This window comes from Narcine bancroftii, chromosome 4 (assembly GCF_036971445.1).
Source record: "Narcine bancroftii isolate sNarBan1 chromosome 4, sNarBan1.hap1, whole genome shotgun sequence".
NCBI classification, from domain to species: domain Eukaryota; kingdom Metazoa; phylum Chordata; class Chondrichthyes; order Torpediniformes; family Narcinidae; genus Narcine; species Narcine bancroftii.
Window position 1 is genome coordinate 33,578,507 of NC_091472.1, and position 23,228 is coordinate 33,601,734.

At 43.6% G+C, this 23,228-nt stretch overlaps 1 protein-coding gene across 1 annotated transcript in view; it reads left to right on the forward strand.

Annotated features, from left to right (window-relative positions):
* LOC138762360 (lutropin-choriogonadotropic hormone receptor-like) overlaps positions 1–23,228 on the forward strand; it is a 79,911-nt gene that overhangs the window by 51,977 nt on the left and 4,706 nt on the right. The window contains exon 5 of the mRNA XM_069936129.1: positions 6,338–6,412. Coding sequence (XP_069792230.1) covers positions 6,338–6,412 — 75 coding nt within the window. The remainder of the gene's footprint in view (positions 1–6,337; positions 6,413–23,228) is intronic.

A 23,228-nucleotide genomic window follows, 5' to 3' on the forward strand; every position in this document is an offset into this window, starting at 1 on the left:
CATGGAGGTGAGGGGGTTGGGGGGGTTATTGGCGGAGACCGGGAGGTTTGAGTTAGTGGAGTTGTTCTAGTGAACCGGTGCGGACTCGAAAGGCCGACATGGCCTGTTTCCACTCCGTAAATGATTATATAGTTAATTAAAGTTGGTGCGCTATCACAATCACCTGACCTCTGAAGTCATGATCCTCCCAGAGTTCTTTGTGCACCCTGGCTACCGGGAACTCCTGATCTGCGGGGCCCACAACTATGGACACCAGTTTGAAAATGGAGTGGCTCAGTTCGCCACATAACACCCTCCCCACCACCCCCCCCCCACCCCCCAGAACCAGAATTCAGAGGTGGCACTGCAGTCTCCCCTATACAGCTAGAACGGGCCGGCAGACACCAGCTGATCTAGGTCCACATGTGCCAGCTTAAGGTGATCTGAAACTGTTCCTTGCCTGCAAACAATGTCTACAATAAACATGAAACCCTCATTCTATACCACCTTGAAAGAACCATCATGTGGCCACTGCAATGGCATCCTGTGCGTAGCCCTGCGTACGAATACATAAAGGCAGTCCTTGAGTTCAGGGAGAATGTAGAAGTCGTAGACCCATGCTGGGTAGCCAGGATAAGCACCAGTATACCCACATTCTCCCTTAAGCATGTGAGTACCGAAGTAGGAGATTCCTGCTGCCCACATAGTCCTTTAATGAAATTCCCCTGGGACTGTTGGGGGGCTCCATAAACCAATTCTGCAGAGAACATAGCTAAATCTTCCTTCAGTGTGGTACGGATACCTGAAAGCACCCAAGGCAGTTCATCTATCCAATCCAATCCCTTAAGACGTGCCATGAGAGCTGTTTTCATATGATGGTGAAAACATTCCACTAAGCCATTGGTCTGGGGATGATGGGCTTTCAACCGATGCAGTTGCGTGCCCAGCAACTGTCCAATTGTGGATTAGAACCCAGACATAAACTGAGTTCCTCTGTCAGAGGAGATATGCATGGGTAGTCTGAAACGCGTTATCCAATTGGTGATGAGGGCTCTCGCACAAGCTGAGACGGAGGTATCGGAGAGTGGGACAACCTCTGACCATCTCGTGAACCTTCCTACTATTGTGAAGAGGTGAGTAGCGCTCTTATGCAGGAGCAACGGGCTGACGATATCCACGTGGATGAGATGGATGGGTGCAAAAACCTGTAGTGGGGCTTTGGTATGGCGCTGAACTTTTGAGGTCTGGTGCATGTCCTTGCTTGTGCAGGCTGTGCCACATGAATTTGCCCAATGAGAGCCTTGTTGTCATCCTAATTGAAGGGTGAGCTAAATTGTGTATGGCGTTAAACATCTGATGTCACCACTCAGCAAGTACAATGGATATATCACAAAGCAGGGAAGCGTTTGCTGTTTCAAAATGTATGTCCTCCAATTTCAGTCCCAATATGGCAGAGCGATACACAGCCATCTCTTCATCTTCCTGCTGAGTTCCTGCCAAAGCCGTGTAGACTAAACAGGGAGGAGGCAAATGGAGGGAAGTCATGGTGTGTCGGCAACTAAATTTTTCTTCCCAGCCATGTGTTTTATTGTAATTGTAAACTCTGAACTGTAGGAGAGTTGTTGTTGTTGTCGTGTTGACCACGGGTCTAACATCTTGGTGAAAGTAAAAGTCAATGGCTTGTGATCCGTGTAGACCGTGAACCTTCTGCCTTCTAGGAAACAGCAAAAATGCTGTATGGCCAAGCAGAGGGCAAGGAACTCTCTGTCAAAAGCACTGTACTTTTGCTCCGATGATCTCAAATGACAACTAAAGAAAGCTAGGGGTTTCCAGATGCTGCTGATGAGCTGCTCCAGGACCCCAACTACCACAGTGCCTGATGCATCCACCATCAGAACTATTGACACGTCAAATCTCGGGTGCACGAGCACAGTGGCTCTCACTAGTGCTCCCTCGGCAGTCCTGAATGGCTTGTCAATCCATTTCAGTTCTTTGGAATGTCCGGACAAGAATTTGAAAAGTGGCTGCATAACTTTGCCAGCAGCTGTCACAAAACGATGGTAAAAGTTCATCTGCAGGCCTTTAATGGGAGACGGTCTTGTAAATTTGAAAAAGGCCATGACCTTGGCAGGTAGTGGAACTGCTCTGTGCTGACTGATGCGGTGGCCGAGGAAATCGATTGGTCTAAGGCCAAAATGGCATTTGGCTAGGTTGATCACTAACTTGTGGACATGTAGCCACTGACATAGTTCACAAAGATGGGCCCAGAGCTGCCATCATGAGTGGCTAGCATTAAGGATGTCATCCAAATAAACAAATACAAAATCCAGGCCCCAGGTAACTGTGACCATTAGGCATTGAAATGTCTGGGCACATTTTTTTTTAAATCAAAAGCCATACAGAGGAATTCAAATAGTCCAAATGGATAATCAAGGCGGTCTTAGGAATGTCGTCCAGGTGAACTGGGATCTGATGGTGCCCGTATATCAGGTCAATTTTGGAGAAAATCTTAGTGCTGTGAAGGATCACAGAGAAATCCTGTATTTGGGGAACTGGGTAGTGATATGGTTCAATCCCCATTTCCTCCATGTGTCAGAATTAGTCTTTAGGCAACCGCAATTTATCTGGAGGTGGCCTGTGCGCTCGAGCATGCAGGGGATGTCCATGAGTAGGAATGTAGTGCTGTACTCCACGTTTCAGTTGGGCCATCGAGAACTGCATGGTAATAATGTTAGGGAATTCTGCTAGGATTCTGGTGTGATCATTGTCCTAGTGCATCACCATGTTGAGGCGAGGTGCGGGCAAAGCCATGGGGTGCCAAGCGATGGACTAAAAAGTCATATTTAACTAGGCAGTGACCTTTGAGATCTATGAGAAGGGAGTATGCTTGCAAAAATCAGCTCCCAAAAGGACCAGCTGAATCAAAATTTAGTGGAATTGTCCATGACCCGTACATCCAGATGCTGATGTTGTTGGCAGCCATGAGAGGAGTGTCCTCCTTTCCTGAACATGTGTCTGGGCCAGAGGAGGGAAACATGCGAACCTCTGCTCCATTGTTGACCAAGAACGAATGGCCTGAGAGTCAACTCCAGAGGAAACGGAGTTAGTTCTAGAGGTTAGCCGTTGCAGCCCCTGCCAATGGCTGGCTTCGCATTTCCCAGATGTGTGCAGGGGGATGGCAGCGGCGGGCTGCAGCTTCCCATCTCTGATCATAATAGCACCATTGCTCTCTGCGCTATGTCTGCTCAAGTTTGACACCAGACCGCTATCTGAAGTTGTCAGGGTTTGTGCCCTTTGCTGAGGCGCTGCTACATACCCAAATGAAAGTCTACTATGCTGCTTTTTTCTGAATATTTTTAGTTTTCATACTTGCAAAATCCAATAAAGCCATTCGCGTACATATGCATACCTAAAGTCTGTATTTATCCCAACACCCACCCCCCCATAGCTAATACATTTCAAAAACTTATCTCAATCCCACTTATCATGGATCACATGACCCCAAGGAAGACCTGTGATGAAATCACAATGGCAACGCCATTGTCTACCATGCTGCTTAGCGTGCCACAATTCATCAGCACAGGGTGCTAAACTTTGGGGGTCATTAAAGTCTTAATCTGCAAGCAGCAAATGGATGTCTTCTGGGATTTGTTCGAGAAAAAGATGCTTGAAAAGCAGACGAGGCTCATGTCCATCCATGAGTGCCAGCATCTCATTCATTAGTTCAGAAGGAGTGCAGTCATCCAGGCCATCCAAACAGAGAAGTTGGATTGGGAAAGGCCGAAAATATGTATGAGCAGGACATTGATGGCTTCATACCTGTCATTGGCTGGAGGCTGGCGTAAGAAATCGACCATAACTCTCACTGTGTCTTGGTCCAGCAATGCAATGACAGTAGTACTTCATTGTGTCAGCAGTAATCTGGCGTAGATGGAACTGGGCCTCGCCTTCTCAAACCAGACCCGTGGCTGCGAGGTCCAAAGTACTGGGCATTTGAATGCAGTGGCATTCTGCACATTCATACTGAGGTCGGAAATGTCATTTGGACCATTGGGATCACCAATGCAGTGAGTAGTGCAGTGAATAAAGAAAAATAGGTGTCTGTGAGTTGAACCAGTGGAACAGGTTTTTAAATCTTTACAGGAGTTTAAATAATTAGAGTTGGCACGCTATCAAAATCACCCGACCTCTGAAGTCATGCACCTCCCATTGTTCTGTGTGCAACCTAGCCACCGGGAACTCCTGATCCTGCAGGGGCCCGCAACTGCGGATGCCAGTTTGATAATGGAGTGGCATGGTTCACCACACCATCCAGATTAAAGAGGAGTAAGTTCTTGCTGCCTTAAAGCAAATAAGGGTGGATAAATTTCCATGGCCTGACAAGATATTCCCTCAGACCCTGAGGGAAGCGACTGTAGAAATTGCAAGAGTTCTGGCAGAAATATTTTAAATGTTCTTAGCCACCGGTGTGGTGCCAGAGGATTGGAGGGTAGCTCATGTTGTTTAAAAAAGGCTCCAAAAGTAACCCCAGAAATTATAGGCCAGAGAGCCTGATGTCAGTAGTAGGTAACTTAATGGAAGGTGTTCTTAGAGATTGGATGTACAATTATTCGGATAGCCAGAAACTGATTAGGGATAGTCAACATGGCTTTGTCAGGATTAACCAATCTTAGATTTTTTTGAGGGGGTTACCAGGAAAGTCGACAAAACAATGGCTGTGGATGTTGTCTATATGGACTTTAGTAAGGCCTTTGACAAGGTCCCAAATAGGAGGTGAGTCAGGAAAGTTCAGATGTTAGGTATTCATGGTGAAGTAGTGAACTGGATTTGACAATGGCTGGATGGGTGAAGCCAGAGAGTAGTGGTGGATGTTTGCTTCTCAGACTGGAGGCCTGTGTCCAGTGTTGTGCCTCAGGGATTAGTACTGGGACCGTTGTTGTTTGTCATCTTTATCAATGATCTGGATGATAATGTGGTAAATTGGATCAGCAAGTTTGCAGGTGACACTAAGATTGGAGGTGTTGTGGATAAGCGAATGTTTTCAAAGCTTGCAGAGGGATCTCAACCAGCTAGAAAAATGATAGATGGAATTTAATGCAGACAAGTATGAGGTGCTGCATTTTAGCAGAACAAATCAAGAAAGGACATACATGGCTTAATGGTAGGGCACTGGTGAGTGTGGTAGAACAGAGGGAGGGAGCTGGGAATATTGAAACATAATTCCCTGAGAGGTGTCACTGGTGGATAGAGTTGTAAAGAGTGGCCTTCATCAATCAAATTGAGTATAGGAGTCAGAATCTTATGGTAACATTGTATAAGACATTGATGAGGCCAAATTTGGAGAATTATGTGCAGTTTTGGTCACATAATTACAGGAAAAGTATCAATAAGGTAGAAAGAGTACAGAGATTTAGTAGGAAGTTGACCGGACTTCAGGAACCGAGTTACAGGGAAAGGTTAAACAGGTTAGGACTTTTTTCCCGTGAGAGAAGAAGAATGAGGGGAGATTTGATATAACTATATAAAATGATGAGCAGAGTAAATGTAAATGGCCTTTTTCCACTGATCGTAGGTGAGATACAAACCAGAGGGCATGGGTTAAGGGGAAAATTTTAGGGGAACACAGGAGAGGGAACTTCTTCACACACACAGAGTGGTGGGAGTGGTGGGAGTGTGGAGTTAGTGGAGGTTAACGTAACACTATGACAGCACCAGCCACCCGGGTTTGAACCTAGCACTTGCTGTAAGGAGTTTGTATGTTCTCTCCATTATCTGCATGTGTTACCTCTGGGTGCTCCGGTTTCCTCCTACCCTTCAAAATGTATGGGGTTGTTGGTTAATTGGATATAATTGGGCGGCACAGACTTGTGGGCCAGAGGAGCCTGTCACTGTGCTATATGTCCAATTTAAATTTTGGCATACATAGTTTTTTTTTTGCTTAGCATCAAAGGCAGAATAAGGAAAACACGGTATAAATATATAAAAACTTCAGATCTGGAATCTTGAGCAAATAATAAGAAGCTGGAGGAACTCAGTGAGATAGGGAACATCCATGGGTAGAAAGAGTCAGTCAACGTATCAGGTTGGGACCCTTTACCAAGACTAAAGTAGGAAAGCAAGATATCAAGGAGGAAAAAAGGCAGGGAGGAACTAGGGAGGATGTAACAGAAGTGGAGAGACAGGTAAAGGGAAAGACCACTGGAAGAAAGGTTAAGGTTAGAGAGCAAAGAACAGAAGTTGGTAGAGATGGAAGCAGTCAGATGGGTTACATAAAATTAGAAAAATGGAAACATGCTGTATATTAAAATTTTCTTGAAGATTGAACATTGTCTTAATCGTGGTAATTTTTTTCCCCTAGAGAACTTAATGGTAATAAAAATCTGAGAATGATACATGATGATGCTTTCAAGGGAGCTATTGGACCCGATGTATTGTAAGTTAGAGCAAGTTTTTAAATCACATATGGGTTACCAACATTAATTTTAAACAATATACTTAACTATGTTAATCAATTTAATTTCTAAGTTAGCAAATTTCATCAAAATTACAAATGAACATCTGTGAAATGAAGTAGTACTTAATTTTAATAAAGGATATAATTGTTTTATGTTTGATTGTCTCCTTTGTCCATGCCTCATTATAGGAACATAGGAAGTAGGAGCAGGAGCAGGTCAAAAATGGCCCATCGAGCCTGCTCCGCCATTCAATACGATCATGGCTGATCTAATTTATGACCTAGCTCCACCTACCTGCCTTCTCCCCATATCCACTAATTCCTCTATCATGTAAAAATTGATCTAACTGAATTTTAATTATGTTTAATGAAGCAGCCTCAACCACTTCCCTGGATAGAGAATTCCAAACATTCACTACTCTCTGGAAAAAACTATTTTTCCTCACCTCTGTCCTAAATCTACTCCCCCCGAATCTTGAGATTATGTCCTCTCAATTTAGTTTCCCCGGCCAGCTCAAAAAACCTTCCTACATCCATCCTATCCATACCCTTCATAATCCTATATGTTTCTATAAGATCTCCTCTCATTCTTCTGAACTTGAGCGAATACAATCCTAGACGATTTAATCTTTCATCATAAGTCAACCCCTTCATCCCAGGGATCAACTTAGTAAACCTCCTCTGGACCGTCTCCAAAGCCAGTATATCCTTCCTCAAATATGGAGACCAGAACTGGACACAGTACTCCAGGTGCGGTCTCATCAGTACCTTATACAGTTGCAACATTACCTCCATACTGCTGAATTCAATTCCTCTAGCGATGAAGGCCAACATTCCATTTGCCTTCTTAATAACCTGCTGCACCTGCAACCTAACTTTTTGCTATTCATGCACAAGCACCCACAAGTCCCTCTTCACAACAGCATGCTGTAGTTTTTCACCATTTAAATAATATTCAGCTCTTTTATTTTTCTTGCCAAAGTGGATAACCTCACACTTACTAACATTGTACTCCATCTGCCAGATCTTTGCCCACTCATCCAGCTTAAATATATCCCTCTGCAGACTCTCCACATCCTCATTACAATTTGCTTTTCCAATCAATTTGGTGTCATCCGCAAACTTGGCTACACCACATTTTGTCCCCTCCTCCAAGTTATCAACGTAAATGATGAACAGTTGTGGGCCTAGCACCGATCCCACTTACCACTCTCTGCCAACCTGAAAAACTCCCATTTATCCCGACTTTCTGCCTCCTGTCAGACAACCAATTTTTGATCCATGCCAATAAACTTACCCGGATTCCACTTTCCTGTAACATCTCATAGCCTATCATTTAATGCATATGACCTATTTAGATTTGCCTTTCCAAAATGTAACACCTCACACTTATCTGTATTAAATTCCATCAGCCATTTCTCAGCCCACACCTCCAGCCTTCCTAAATCACCTTTTAATCTACGGTAATCTTCCTCACTGTCCACAACACCTCCAATCTTTGTATCATCCGCAAACTTGCTTATCCAATTCTCCACCCCTACTTCCAGATCGTTAATATATATAACAAATAGTGGACCCAGGACCGATCCCTGAGGAACTCCACTAGTCACTGGCCTCCAATTGGACAAACAATTTTCTACCACTACTCTCTGACACCTCCCATCCAACCATTGCTGAATCCATTTCACTACCTCCTCATTTATACCTAATGCCTCCACCTTTTTTCCTAACCTCCTGTGGGGAACTTTGTCAAAAGCTTTACTAAAGTCTAAATAGACAACATCCACAGCTTTCCCTTCATCAAACCTTTTTTGTTACTCCCTCGAAAAACTCAATCAGGTTTGTCAAGCATGATCTACCCTTGATAAAACCATGCTGATTACTCCCTAGCAATCCCTGTACCTCCAAATAATTGTAAATACCATCCCTCAGAACACTTTCCATCAACTTGCCCACCACAGACGTCAGACTCACGGGCCTATAATTCCCAGGTTTACATTTAGACCCTTTTTTAAACAGCAGAACCACATGCGCCACCCTCCAATCCTTTGGCACTACCCCCATGGCCAGTGACATCCTAAATATCTCTGTTAATGGCCCCACTATCTGTCCACTAGCCTCCCTGAGTGTCCTAGGGAATATTTTGTCCAGTCCTGAAGATTTATCCACCTTTATCTTTTTCAACACAGCCATCACTACTTCCTCGGTTATCCTTATATGCTTCATGACCTTCCCACGATTTTTCTTTACCTCAACTGGTTCAATATTTTTTTCCCTAGTGAATACCGAGGCAAAGAAATCATTCAAAATTTCCCCCATTTCCTCAGACTTCTCACTCAGCCTACCCTCACTATCTACAAGGGGTCCAATTTTATCCCTCACTAATCTTTTACTTTTAATGTACTTATAGAAACCCTTTGGATTTATTTTTACTCTGTCTGCCAAAGCTTCTTCGTGCCTTTTTTTGGCCTTTCTAATTTCTTTATTAAGATTCCTTCTACACTCCTTGTAGTTCTCCTTCAAACTGTCAGCTCTCTGTTTTTTATACCTCTTGTACACCTCCCTTTTTCTCCTAACCAAATTTCCAATATTCCTCGAAAACCAAGCCTCCCTATGACTTCCAGCCTTTCCTTTGATCCTCACTGGGACATAACTACTCTGTACCCTCAAAATTTCTTTTTTGAATATCCTCCATTTCTAATTTACATCCTCACCTGAAAATATCCTGTCCCACTCAATACTCCCCAAATACCTTCTTATTCCTTCGAAATTTGCTCTTCTCCAATCCAGAACCTCAACTTTAGGCCCCTCCTTGCTCCTCCCTAAAACTACCTTAAAACTAACTAGACCCAATTGATTACTAGACCCAATTGATTACTAGACCCAATTGGATCTCCAACATTAATGTCTGATACCTGACCTAGCTCGTTCCCTAACAGGAGATCCAGTATTACACTGTCCCGAGTCGGTTCTTCTACTAATTGATTCAGAAAACAATCTTGAACACATTTAACGAACTCTAGCCCATCCAGCCCTCTAACTGTATGGGTATCCCAATCAATGTGAGGGAAGTTAAAATCTCCCATGATCACTACCTTATGATTCTAACACATATACGTTATCTCTCTACACATTTGTTCCTCTAGTTTTCTTGACCCATTTGGTGATCTGTAATACACCCCTATTAGCACCCTCATGTCTCCTTCACCCCTCAATTCCACCCAAACAGCCTCACTGGACGATCCCTTGCCACCTCACGGCAGTAATGTCCTCCTTAGCAAGCAGAGCAACTCCTCCCCCTTTTTTACCCCCTGATCTATCACATCTAAAACAAATGTATCCTGGCACGTTAAGTTGCCAGTCCTGCCCCTCTTGTAGCCAGGTCTCACTAATTGCCACAATATCGTGACCCCAAGTATCTGTCCATGCTCTAAGCTCGTCTACCTTGTTCACTATGCTTCTTGCATTAAAATATATACAATTCAGAGAATGACCCTCACATACATTCTCTTTTCTAACTTCTACCCTAATCTCCATCCTACCTTTGTTATCGTTTTTATTCTTATCTAGGTGGCCATTCTCCCTTGACTCTGCTCTCACACTCTGTTCCCCACCCCCCTGCCAAAATAGTTTAAACCTTCCCCCACAGCTCTAGCAAATCTGCTTGCCAGCACATTGGTCCCCCTCCAGTTCAAGTGGAGTCTGTCCCTTTTGTACAGGTCCGACCTTCCCCAGAAGAGATCCCAATGATCCAGAAATCTTATCCCTTGCCCCCAGCACCATCTCTTTAGCCACGCATTCATCCTCCACATCCTCCTATTTCTACCCTCACTAGCGTGTGGCACCGGCAGCAATCCAGAGATTACTACCTTGGAGGTCCTGTTTTTTAACTTCCTACCTAATTCTACATGATCCTGTTTCAGGACCTCATCCCCACTTCTAGCTAAGTCATTGGTCCCCACATGGACCACGACTTCTGGCTGTTCTCCTTCCCCTTGCAGAAAGCTATGTACTCGATCAGAGATATCCCTGACCCTGGCACCAGGGAGGCAACATACCAACCTGGATCCCCGATCTCGTCCCACAAACCTTCTATCTGTCCCTCTGACAAACGAGTCCCCAACTACAAGTGTCCTGTTCTTATCCCTCCTTCCCTTTTCTCCATTTCTTATTATCTGCTTTGTAACCACTTGTTGTCTCTTAAAGTTATCCCAATCTTCCAGTTTCCCACTGCTCTTTGCAGCTTTGTACACCTGCGCCTTCAATTTTATACTCTCCTTTATTTCTTTTGTTAACCATGATTGATTTTTCCCTCTCTTGCTGCCCTTTTTCCTGACCGGAATATATTTTTGTTGAGCATTACAAAATATTTCTTTGAAAATCTTCCACTGTTCCTCAACTGTTTCATGAATTAGCCTGTGCTCCCAGTCCACTCTGCCCAATTCCTCCCTCATCCTATGGTAGTCACCCCTGTTTAAGCATAATATATTAGTTTTAGATCTAACTATTTCCTCTTCCATCTGAATGAGAAATTAAATCATACTATGATCGCTATTTCCCAGATGGTCCTTGACTATTACATCATTTACTCTACCTATCTCATTGCACAACACTAGATCCAGGAGAACATTTTCTCCTGTGGGTTCCTTAACATGCTGCTCAAGAAAGCTATCGCGGATGCATTCTATGAAGTCCTCTTCCAGACTCCCACGACCAACTTGATTTTCCCAATCTATGTGGAAGTTAAAGTCCCCCATGACGACTGCCGTATCATTATTACATGCCTCACTTATCTCTCTATTTATTTTCTGTGCTACTAAACTATTTCTATTTGGTGGGTGATAAATAACACCCACCAATAATTTTTTCCCTTTGTTATTCTTTATCTCTACTCAAATGGACTCAGCATTATGCTCTTTAGATCTTATATCATCCTTCACTATTGCCTGGAGCTCATCTTTGATTAAGAGTGCAACTCCACCTCCGTTACCATCCTGTCTATCTCTTTGCACCACCTGATACCCTTGAAAGTTTAATTCCCATTTATGGTCGCCTTGTAGCCATGTTTCCGTGATGGCTAGCAAATCATAGGCATGGGTACCGATTTGCACCTCAAGTTCACTTAACCTTATTTCTAATACTGCGGGCATTCAGATAAAGTGCCCTTATGCATTGACAGAAAAGACGATCACCGTTTGGTTCTACTTAAATGTACTTTACTTTTTGCCAGCAATGTTCTCTCTGAATTGTACTTTTGTAAATTGTTACGCAGGACTCAGAAATATGCTGGAGGCTAGACGTTTTGCTTTTGCTCTACCAATACACTCAAAAATGACCGAGTATGGAAGTATTGAGTTGTAGATCTGAACCCTTCAGTTATATGCAGGGGATAGCTGCCAGATATAGCATGACCCTGTTCATCTGTGTGATGTGGCCAAATTTGATTTTAAAGTGCATATATCTGTTTTGCTTATTTAACTTTAATATTGTAAATTAATTTTGAGCTGTTTAGATATACATTTTCTATTTTTAGGTATATTTTATTTTAAAAATTGTAAGAGACATTTCAAAGTATTTCACAAGTGAAGCCAATTCCAGTTGGTTCTGATTCATTAAGTGGCCACACTAGTGAAGCTTCCAGTTCTATTGATTCCTGTGGTGGCAAATCCAAATGTGAGTGGAGCCAATGAGTTTCCACTTTTATTAAAATACTCAAAATATTTTATAATTAAAAACTACTTGCACACATCAACGTAATAGGGTGGAAAATCCCATTTGATAAAGGTGCTACAGAGTCTCCCTTGCTAAATTGATTCTAAAGCCTAAAAATGTTATTGGCATGGTAAGCTTGTAACAATGGACAATCAATAAAACATCAGTGACTTAGCAATTATCTGATACCCATTAAAAGAGGTAGATTCCACTATTACTTTCAGTAGCTCCGTAAACTTACTACCATTAGGATAACATCTGCCATTTCTGCATCATAATGAACTGAATAGTTCGATATGTTTCACCTGGTCTCTCTTTTGTAAGTTTATGTGTGTTGTAACAGAGAATATAGATAGATAGATAGATATATAGATATGTTTTTGGGAGATAAATTGGGAAAGGTTTGATGGAGTAGGTCACATACAAATTCTTCAAAACAGAACTTATTTGAAATATTGACGCTCTGCCCCATGCTAGAAATATTGGGGCTTCGACAGCTTTTGCAAGAGCCTTGAAGAGTCCTCAAGAGACTTCACTAATGGGTTGTTGTGTGCAAAAGGCAACAGATGAAAGAGCATGTTGGAGCTGCTGCTGTCTGGAGGAGAGCTTGCTGTTATAAGAGGATCATACAGTTTTGCAAGCAGAGAGAGTCAAACAGGCTTTCTCTCAGAGACAGACAGATCAATTGACAGTGTTACAGCCAGTAGAAGCATCTGGGACTGGAACAGGACAAGCTGGCAAGCCCATTTGGAAGATGGCCTGGTCAAAGCCCTTGTGGTTCATGCAAGAGGAGAGGACTGACTGTCTAATGTTTCACTTGGAATAAGTGAAACAAAAAGGAACTCTGTGGTGACCTGAAAGAAAGAGGTTTTCATCTGGAAAACCCTGAAGGGGCAAGTTTTTTCAGCAAGGCACTGGAGTGGCCGATGGAAATACATCAGTTGTGGATGTCCTGGAACAACTCTCTCTGAAAACTGACAAGAACCTTCCTGAGTGGTAAACATTTACCTTTCAAGCACCAAAGCATGGCGAACTTTATACATGTTAAATTCTGTCCACAGTATAAGAATTGGACTGTGAACCAAAGAACTTTTCTGTACTTACATACACATTACATACATGTGCACTTAGAATTAGAAAGGAGTTAAGTTAGGTTAAATAAGTTAGTGATAAGTTAAAGTTTGATTCTATTTTCATGTTTAAAGATAATTAAAAGCAACTTTTGTTTTAGTAACCATTTGTCTTGTTGAATATCTATTGCTGCTGTGTTTTGAGCTCGTAACATTTTATGGGGAATCGTCCGTTCAATTTGAAAATTGGAGTTTTTGTGATTTATTAGTCAATTGGTTTTTTTCAAGCTAATTTAAAGCTTGTATGTGGAAAAACAGCAGCAATTGATGTTAGTACATTTTTGTCACAACCATCACCTGCAGAGCAAGTGAAAAGAGGAAATAAATGATGCTTATTTATAAGGCATTAGAACTGTCTGAAGTTAAGCATTGGACAAGAAAATACAAATACGGAGGATTAAAGTGAAATGTTATATAGGTGATGGAAACTTTGTTGAGATTTAGAAAATTTCACAGAGGATAGATCTGTTAAATTGCATTTCGAATTGTAGAAATTGAGGGGGGAAGAAGAGAGGAACGGAGAATGTGAGGTTGAAAAACAGAGTCCGTATAAGACAGACCAAGCTGAAAAGCAAAGAGAAGAGGCTGAAAAACGGAGAAGATATGAGGCAGAGGTAGATGAAAAATGGAGGGAATATGAGGCAGAGGTAGATGAAAAATGGAGGGAATATGAGCAGAGGTAGATGAAAAATGGAGGGAATATGAGACAGAGGTAGATGAAAAATGGTGGGAATATGAGGCAGAGGTAGATGAAAAATGGAGGGAATATGAGACAGAGGTAGATGAAAAATGGATGGAATATGAGGCAGAGGTAGATGAAAAATGGAAGGAATATGAGGTAGAGGTAGATGAAAAATGGAGGGAATATGAGGTAGAGGTAGATGAAAAATGGAGGGAATATGAGACAGAGGTAGATGAAAATGGAGGCAATATGAGGTAGAGGTAGATGAAAAATGGAGGGAATATGAGGTAGAGGTAGATGAAAAATGGAGGGAATATGAGGCAGAGGTAGATGAAAAATGGAGGGAATATGAGACAGAGGTAGATGAAAAATGGAGGGAATATGAGGTAGAGGTAGATGAAAAATGGAGGGAATACGAGACAGAGGTAGATGAAAAATGGAGGGAATATGCGGCAAAGGTAGATGAAAAATGGAGGGAATATGCGGCAGAGGTAGATGAAAAATGGAGGGATAATGAGACAGAGGTAGATGAAAAATGGAGGGAATATGCGGCAGAGGTAGATGAAAAATGGAGGGAATATGAGGCAGAAGTAGATGAAAAATGGAGGGAATATGAGACAGAGGTAGATGAAAAATGGAGGGAATATGAGGCAGAGGTAGGTGAAAAATGGAGGGAATATGAGACAGAGGTAGATGAAAAATGGAGAGAATATGAGACAGAGGTAGATGAAAAATGGAGGGAATATGAGGCAGAGGTAGATGAAAAATGGAGGGAATATGAGGCAGAGGTAGATGAAAAATGGAGGGAATATGAGACAGAGGTAGATGAAAAATGGAGGGAATATGCGGCAGAGGTAGATGAAAAATGGAGGGAATATGAGGTAGAGGTAGATGAAGAATGGAGGGAATATGAGACAGAGGTAGATGAAAAATGGAGGGAATATGAAGCAGAGGTAGATGAAAAATGGAAGGAATATGAGGCAGAGGTAGATGAAAAATGGAAGGAATATGAGACAGAGGTAGATGAAAAATGGAGGGAATATGCGGCAAAGGTAGATGAAAAATGGAGGGAATATGCGGCAGAGGTAGATGAAAAATGGAGGGATAATGAGACACTGGTAGATGAAAATGGAGGGAATATGAGGTAGAGGTAGATGAAAAATGGAGGGAATATGAGACAGAGGTAGATGAAAAATGGAGGGAATATGAGACAGAGGTAGATGAAAAATGGAGGGAATATGAGACAGAGGTAGATGAAAAATGTAGGGAATATGAGACAGAGGTAGATGAAAAATGGAGGGAATATGAAGCAGAGGTAGATGAAAAATGGAAGGAATATGAGGCAGAGGTAGATGAAAAATGGAAGGAATATGAGACAGAGGTAGATGAAAAATGGAGGGAATATGCGGCAAAGGTAGATGAAAAATGTAGGGAATATGCGGCAGAGGTAGATGAAAAATGGAGGGAATATGAGGCAGAGGTAGATGAAAAATGGAAGGAATATGAGGCAGAGGTAGATGAAAAATGGAGGGAATATGAGGTAGAGGTAGATGAAAAATGGAGGGAATATGAGGTAGAGGTAGATGAAAAATGGAGGGAATATGAGACAGAGGTGGATGAAAAATGGAGGGAATATGAGGCAGAGGTAGATGAAAAATGGAGGGAATATGAGGTAGAGGTAGATGAAAAATGGAGGGAATATGAGGCAGAGGTAGATGAAAAATGGAGGGAATATGAGACAGAGGTAGATGAAAAATGGAGGGAATATGAGGCAGAGGTAGATGAAAAATGGAGGGAATATGAGACAGAGGTAGATGAAAAATGGTGGGAATATGAGACAGAGGTAGATGAAAAATGGAGGGAATATGAGACAGGTAGATGAAAAATGGAGGGAATATGAAACAGAGGTAGATGAAAAATGGAGGGAATATGAGACAGAGGTAGATGAAAAATGGAGGGAGAATGATGAAAGACAAAGAAAATGTGACTTGGAAAGGATTGAAAGGGACAGAAATGGATATCGAAATAGAGATGGAGAGAGGTAAGAGAATTGAGGCTGTAACTCCTGGGGAGAGGTTTTTGGCTAGTAGAGAGGTAAATCTAGGTCCTCCTTTTGATGAGGGAGATTATGGATATATATTTTCAGCTTTTTGAAAAGGTTGCTGAGAGCTCAAGTTGGCCAAAACAAAAATGGCCTCTTATGCTCCAAAGTGTTTTGAAAGGAAAGGCACAAATTGCATACTCTAGCTTGACAACAGAGCATCTGGCAAATTGTGATACTGTTAAACAAGCAGTATTGAAAGCTTATGAGTTGGTTCCAGAAGCATATAATCAAAAATTTAGGAGTTTGGTGAAAAAATGGAATCAATCTTATATGGATTTTGCTCTGAAAAAATCTGTATGTTTTGACCATGGGTGCACCTCAAAAGGAATAAACTGTGGTGGCTCATCACGAGACAGAATTACCGGCCCCGCTTGTAAGCCACGCAGCGATGCAGCCAGCTAAAATGGCGCCATCGGGGGTTTCCCTTCCTTCCAGCACGTGGCTCAGAAACCCACACTGGGGGACCACATGACGACCGGGTGACATCAGCGCCCTCCAGCGCGGTTCTCAGCCAGGTCCAGGCTGGGAGTATAAGTGCAGCCCAGCAACCTACAATAAACCAGTCTGCTCACTGAGCTCAACCAGTCTGGTTGTATGTGTGTTATTGCAGGAGCAGTGTAGTTGCCGCTACAATTGGTGACCCCGACTGGTGCAAACGTCTTTGAACCCATCATGAGCGAGCCTGGCATCAGCGCTATTGTCGTGAAACTGCCTGAATTCTGGGTTCAGGAGCCACAGACCTGGTTCGGCCCTGCGGAGGCTCAGTTTCACCTCCACCACATTTCGTCCGACATGACCAAATTCTACCATATGGTCGCTGCCCTGGACCAGGCCACCGCCAGACGCATGCTGCACCTTGTTCAACACCCACCCACTGAGGACAAATATGAGACCATCATTACCGGGTCCATCGGACTATCCAGACACCAGTGTGCCGCTCGGATGCTGTACCTCGACGCCCTGGGGGACAGGTCCCCATTGGAGCTGATGGACAAGATGCTTTATTTTTGAAACTTTATTTAAAGATTTTATTACATGAATAAAACAAAGAAATTACATTTAAAGAAAAAATAAAAATGAAGTAATTATTGCAACACAACATTAATAACCTAACTTAAATCAATCTAACCACCCCCCCATTTATACGACCACTAAAAAAAACTATATATAAAAAAAACCCACCCTTCCCCCCAAAAATAAATAGTGAAGAATTAATAAACTTAGTAATATTATATATAAAAAAACACTCACAAACAAAAGAAAATAACAAGTAAAAATATTAATAAAAAAAGTTATCAAATCTAAAATATCACACATAAAACATATTTAAATCAGACTTAATTGCAAGTACTTAACAAATGGAGTCCACTTCAACTTATTAAAAGACATCTTTTCCATAATTAAACAAGACTTCATCTCTAAATACCACCTATCTAAGGTTAGTATATTTCTATCTTTCCAAGTAAGCGCTATACATTTCTTAGCCACTGCTAAGGCTAAATAGATAAAAGAAATCTGATAATCATTTAAGCCTAAATCGATTAATGATTGCATATTCCCTAATAAAAATATATCAGGATCTAATACAATATAGATATTATATAAACTATTAAATATAGATTGAATACCTTTCCAAAACTGTTGCAATCGATCACAAAACCAAACTGTATGTAAAAAAGTATTAGCCGTCTGATCACAACGAAAACAACAATCTACCTTACTAAGACCAAACTTTTTTAATTTCTCTGGTGTTAAATATAATTGATGTATAAAATTATAATTAATCATCGCTAATCTAGCATTAATCAATTTCCGAATACTATTCTGACAAATTTCCATCCAAGCTTCTTCAGCTATTATAGAACCTAAATCTTTTTCCCATTTCAACTTATCTTTATCCCAATCTGTCTTATTTTAATTTTCTTGTAAAATATAATACAAATCAGATATATACCCCTTTTTTGGTTTAGAAAGTACATATTTCTCAAAACTAATTTCAGACAATAAAATCATATGTCGGCCACATACCTGTTTTACAAATGATCTTAACTGATGATATACAAATACAGAATTTCCACTAATACCAAATTTCCTTTGTAATTCCTCAAAAGAACAAAAACATCCTTCAAAAACACAATCTGATCAATTTTTTATTCCTTTCTTTTCCCATTGTTTCAAAGTAATATTGGAGACTGTAAAAGGAACAAGTTGATTATTATATAATGGCAATTGCCCAGACCATTTATTTTTAAGCCCCAATTTATTAAGTTTACTTGTCCATAAATTCAATAAATGTTTCAATATTGGTACATCATAAGTTCATAATAAATTTTTATTCCATCGAAACAAAAACTCATGTGGAAATTTTTCTGAAATAATTGCCATTTCTATCTTTGCCCAACTAGGTGGGTCCTCCGTATTCATTAATGCACTAAGAAATTTAAATTGAGCTGCCTCATAATAATATTGAAAATTCGGTAACCTCAAACCTCCAAATTGAAAATCCCACATATGTACGAGATGCTTGTGAGCACACCAACTGCCCACTTTTCAAGCACATCTTCCTCGACCATATGCCCAGTGACATCCGGCTGCTGCTAGTCCAGGAGAGCTTCACCGACCCGAGGAAGGTCGCCCAGAAGGCCCAAGAGCTATGGCTCGCACGATTCCCTGAGGGCTCAGTGGTCCGGCATGGGCATGACCATGCCAAGCCCACCCCTAGCACTCCAGTAGAGGACCCGGCCCATGCAGGGGCCCCCAAGAGCATAACCAAGGCCACAGCATCCGCTCCAGGCCTCTGTTTCTACCACTAGCGCTGGGGAGCCAAGGCTCAGAAGTCTCGTCGGCCCTGCTCATTCCAGAGAAACAACCAGGCCGGCCGCTGTTAATGTCTGCAGCAGCTGGCCAAAGACACAGCCTCCTCTACCTCCGGGACTCAGACAGCGGCTAGCGGTTCCTTGTTGACACTGGAGCCTAGATCAGCATCATCCCGGCCACGGCCGTCGAGTCCAGGAACTGACCTCTTGGACCTTCCCTCCAGGCGGCCAATGCAACGGCAATCTGGATGTATGGAGACAAGACAGTCCACTTCCAGATCGGCCAGAAGAATTTCACATGGAGGTTCACAGTCTCGTCCCTCCCAACTGCTATCCTGGGTGCAGACTTCCTCCTCGCACACAGGCTTCTGGTGGACATTTGAGGTAGGTGCCTGGTGGACGCCCATACCTTCCAGGCCATTCGCCTCGACGCCTCCCACTCAGAGAAACCGCAGATGACCACGATCAGCACGCCCAGAGATGAGTTCCAGCAAATCCTGGACAAGTTCCCGACACTCCTCAAGCCACAGTTCTCCACTGCCTCGCCGCGCCATGGGGTGTTCCACCACATCTCCACCCAGGGCCCACCAGTTCAAGCCAAGGCACGCCGGCTTCCGCCTGACAAGCTCCAGGTAGCGAAGGAGGAGTTTTCACACCTGTTGGAGCTGGGAATCATTCGGTGGTCTAACAGCCCATGGCCTTGCTGCTCCACCTGGTCCCGAAAGCCTCCGGTGGCTGGCATCCCTGCAGAGACTACTGACAGCTCAACAAGGCAACCATTCCTGACCGTTACCCCATCCCTCACATCCAAGACTTTAAGGCCAACCTGCACGGTGCGAGGGTTTTCTCCAAGGTTGACCTGGTGTGCGTATATCACCAGATCATGGTGCACCCTGAGGACATACCCAAGCCGAACATCCTCAACCCCTTTGGCTTGTTCAAATTCCTGCGCATGCCGTTTGGGCTCAAGAACGCTGCTCAGACCTTCCAGCACCTCATGGACATTGTGGACAGGGACTTGGATTTTGTCTTTATTTATTCGGACGATATCCTCATCCCCAGCAAGGACCAGGTGTAATGCAAGGCCCACTTACGTGCCCCTTTCTCCCGGCTGGCCGACTTCGACCTTACCATCAACCCAGCCAAGTGCCAGTTCGGGAAAGAGTCCATGCAGTTCATGGGCCATACCATCACACCCGCCACTGCAAAGGTCGTCGCTATCAGGGAGTTCCCACGCCTGGACAGCCTCAAGGGGCTGCAGGAGTTTGCCGGTACCCTCGCAAGGACACCCTCGCTAAGGCCACCATGCTCGCACTCCGACCTGCATATGGCACTCTCTGTCGATGCCTCTGCTACAGCCATTGGTGCTGTCCTGGAGCAGCAGGTGAATGGACATTGAAAGCCACTGGCATTCTTCAGCCGCCTGTTCCTGCCGGAACGCAAGTATAGTGCCTTCGACCATGAGGTACTGGGCATGTACCTGGCGGTGCGGTATGTCCGCTGTTTTTTTGAGGTGAGGACTTTTACCATCTTCACTGACGACAAACCCCTCACCCAGACGCTCACAATGGCAAAGGATCCCTGGTCGGCCCACCAGCAGCGTCACCTCTCCTTTGTGTCGGAGTTTACCACTGACCTTTGGCACAAGGTGGGGAAGGACAATGTAGTTGCCGATGCACTATCACGACCAGCCATCTGCGTGCTGACACTCAGCCTCTACTTCAACTAGTTCGCCCGGGACCAGGAATCTGATGAGGGCCTTCAAGATCGCCATTACAGGCCTGCGGTTCAGAGACCTCCCAACTCTGAGCGGCGAAGGCACCATCCTGTGCGATATCTCCTTGGGCACCCCGCGGCCAGTGGTTCCCCAGCAGTGGCACAGGCAGGTGTTCTGTCACATCCACGACCTTTCACAACCGTCCATCAGGTCCACAGTCCGGATGATGGCAGAATAATTTGTATGGCATGGGCTGTGGAAGCAGATCGCGGGCTGGGCCAGAACATGCACCCATTGCCAGACGTCCAAGGTGCACAGGCACACCAGGGTGCCCATACAGGAGTTCAAGCACGTCCAGGAATGGCTCAGCCACATTCACGTAGACATCATCGGGCTATTACCCATTTCCTGGGGCAACCGTTACCTGTTTACAGTGGTGGACCACACCACTCGCTGGCCCGAGGCGATCCAGATGCCAGACACCTCCACCAATGCCTGCTCCCAAGCACTGTTGCATGGTTGGGTAGCCCAGTTTGGCGTCCCGAGTCATCTAACCAGCGATCGGGATGCCCAGTTCACATCTGCGCTCTGGGTACAGCTCGCCAACAGGCTGGGGATCCAGCTACACTGCACCACGGCCTACCACCCACAGGCCAATGGACTGGTCGAACATCTGCACCGCTACCTTAAGTCGTCGCTCATGGCCCACCTCATTGGTTCTGACTGGGCGGACGAACTGCCTTGGGTGCTCCTGGGCATCCGCTCCACTCCCAAGGAAGATCTGCAGGCGTCATCAGCTAAGCTGGTCTACAGTGAGCCGTTGGCACTACCTGGTGAGTTCATCAACACACCTCACAATCCCCAGCGGTCGCCACACAAAATACTTCCTCACCTCAGGGCACACTTGGACTTGTTCGAACCCCCAATGCCGCCCAGGAATGGCACCTGCCCCTCTCACGTTCGCGGCAAACTGCTTTCCGCGGAGTTTTCATTCAGCGGGGCCTGACTGCGGCACATCTGCAGCGTCCATACGAGGCGCCGTTCAGGGTTTTACAGCATTCCGGCTCGACATTCACGCAGGACTTTGGTGGCAGACGGGAGCTGTTTACCATGGACATGCTGATGCCAGCGCACCTCGATCCCACCGAGCCTGTGGTCATTGCCCAGCCCAAGAATTGAAGCCGCCTGGCAAAATAGGACATTGGTGGTGCTGGTTCGGGGGGGGGGGGGAGGACTGTGTGGCAGCTCACCTTGAGGCAGGCGAACCGGCCCCACTTGTAAGCCATGAGGCGGGACAGCCAGCCAAAATGGTGCCATCGGGGGAGTTTCCCTTCCTTCCAGCATGGGGCTCAGAAACCCGTGCTGGGGGACCACGTGACATCAGTGCCCTCCAGTGTAGTTCTCAGCCAGGTCCGGGCTGGGAGTATAAGTCCAGCCCAGCAGCCTGCAATAAACCAGTCTGCTTACCGAGCTCAACCCGTCTGGTTGTGTGTGTGTGTGTTATTGCAGGAGCAGAGTAGCTGCTGCTACAAAATAATGATTTTGACAGATTGAGAGAATTAATGTTAATTGAGGAAATAGAAAGGTGTGTTTCAAATGAGATTAAATTATACCTGGATGAGAGAGAAATGGCTAGATTAGTGGACAAATATGCTCTAATTCACAAAACAAATTTCAGTATAGTAAGCCTGTTCAGTAGGTTAATGTGGAGCAGACCAGTAAACTTGAAATGAAGTCTGGAGAGGATGTTAAGAGAAAAGATGAAGGTAAGGTGGGAAAGGACAGAATTTCTGGTTTTTAAAATTTACCCGGTGATTTTACGGGTGGAGGTGTTGGAAGGCAAGACCAAGCAAAAGGCAGAAGTATTTTTTCATAGACTTTAAGAAGAAAAATTACTTTAGAAGAGAACTTTAAGAAGATTGTTCTTTTGTGGATTAAGTAAAGATTTTTTTGTCATCTGATATTTATTAGGTAATGTTAATATTTCTTAATGATACTTCACAGAGAGCTCAGGGAAATGTAAGTAAAAGCAGGGTGTAGGCTCTTGTCTGGGGGGGAGGGGTAATGGCATCAGGAGGGAAGTTTGTTTTAAAGATTATAGGAAATTTTGCAGAGGTTGCTCTCCCTTTAACCAACCTTTTGAAGGGGAGAAATTTGTATGGACTGCTTTAGAAAATTTAAAAGAGATGCTATGCCATTGCCCTGTGTTAAAATCTCCTGATTTTGACAAACCATTTTCTTTACAGTGGATGTGTGAGGGACCAGCAAGTGCAGTTTTATTGCAAAAACATAATGAAATTGACCATCCAGTTGACTACTTTTCAAAAATTTCAATGTTCATCAAAGGATCTATTCACTATTGAGAAAGAACTGTTATTTATAATATTTGCTCACAGAATTTTGATGTATATCTCGGAACCTCTCATGAACCAACTGTGATATTCACTGACCACAATCCTCTGGTGTTTTTGAATAAAATGAAGAATAAAAACAGAAGATTGTTAAATTGGAGTTTAATATCACAAGAATATAATCTGCAAATTAATCATATCAGAGGTACAAATTAGGTGATAGCAGATTGTTTGTCAAAATGTTAAAACTGATCATCTATAGAAATACTCTCAACATAGGGTT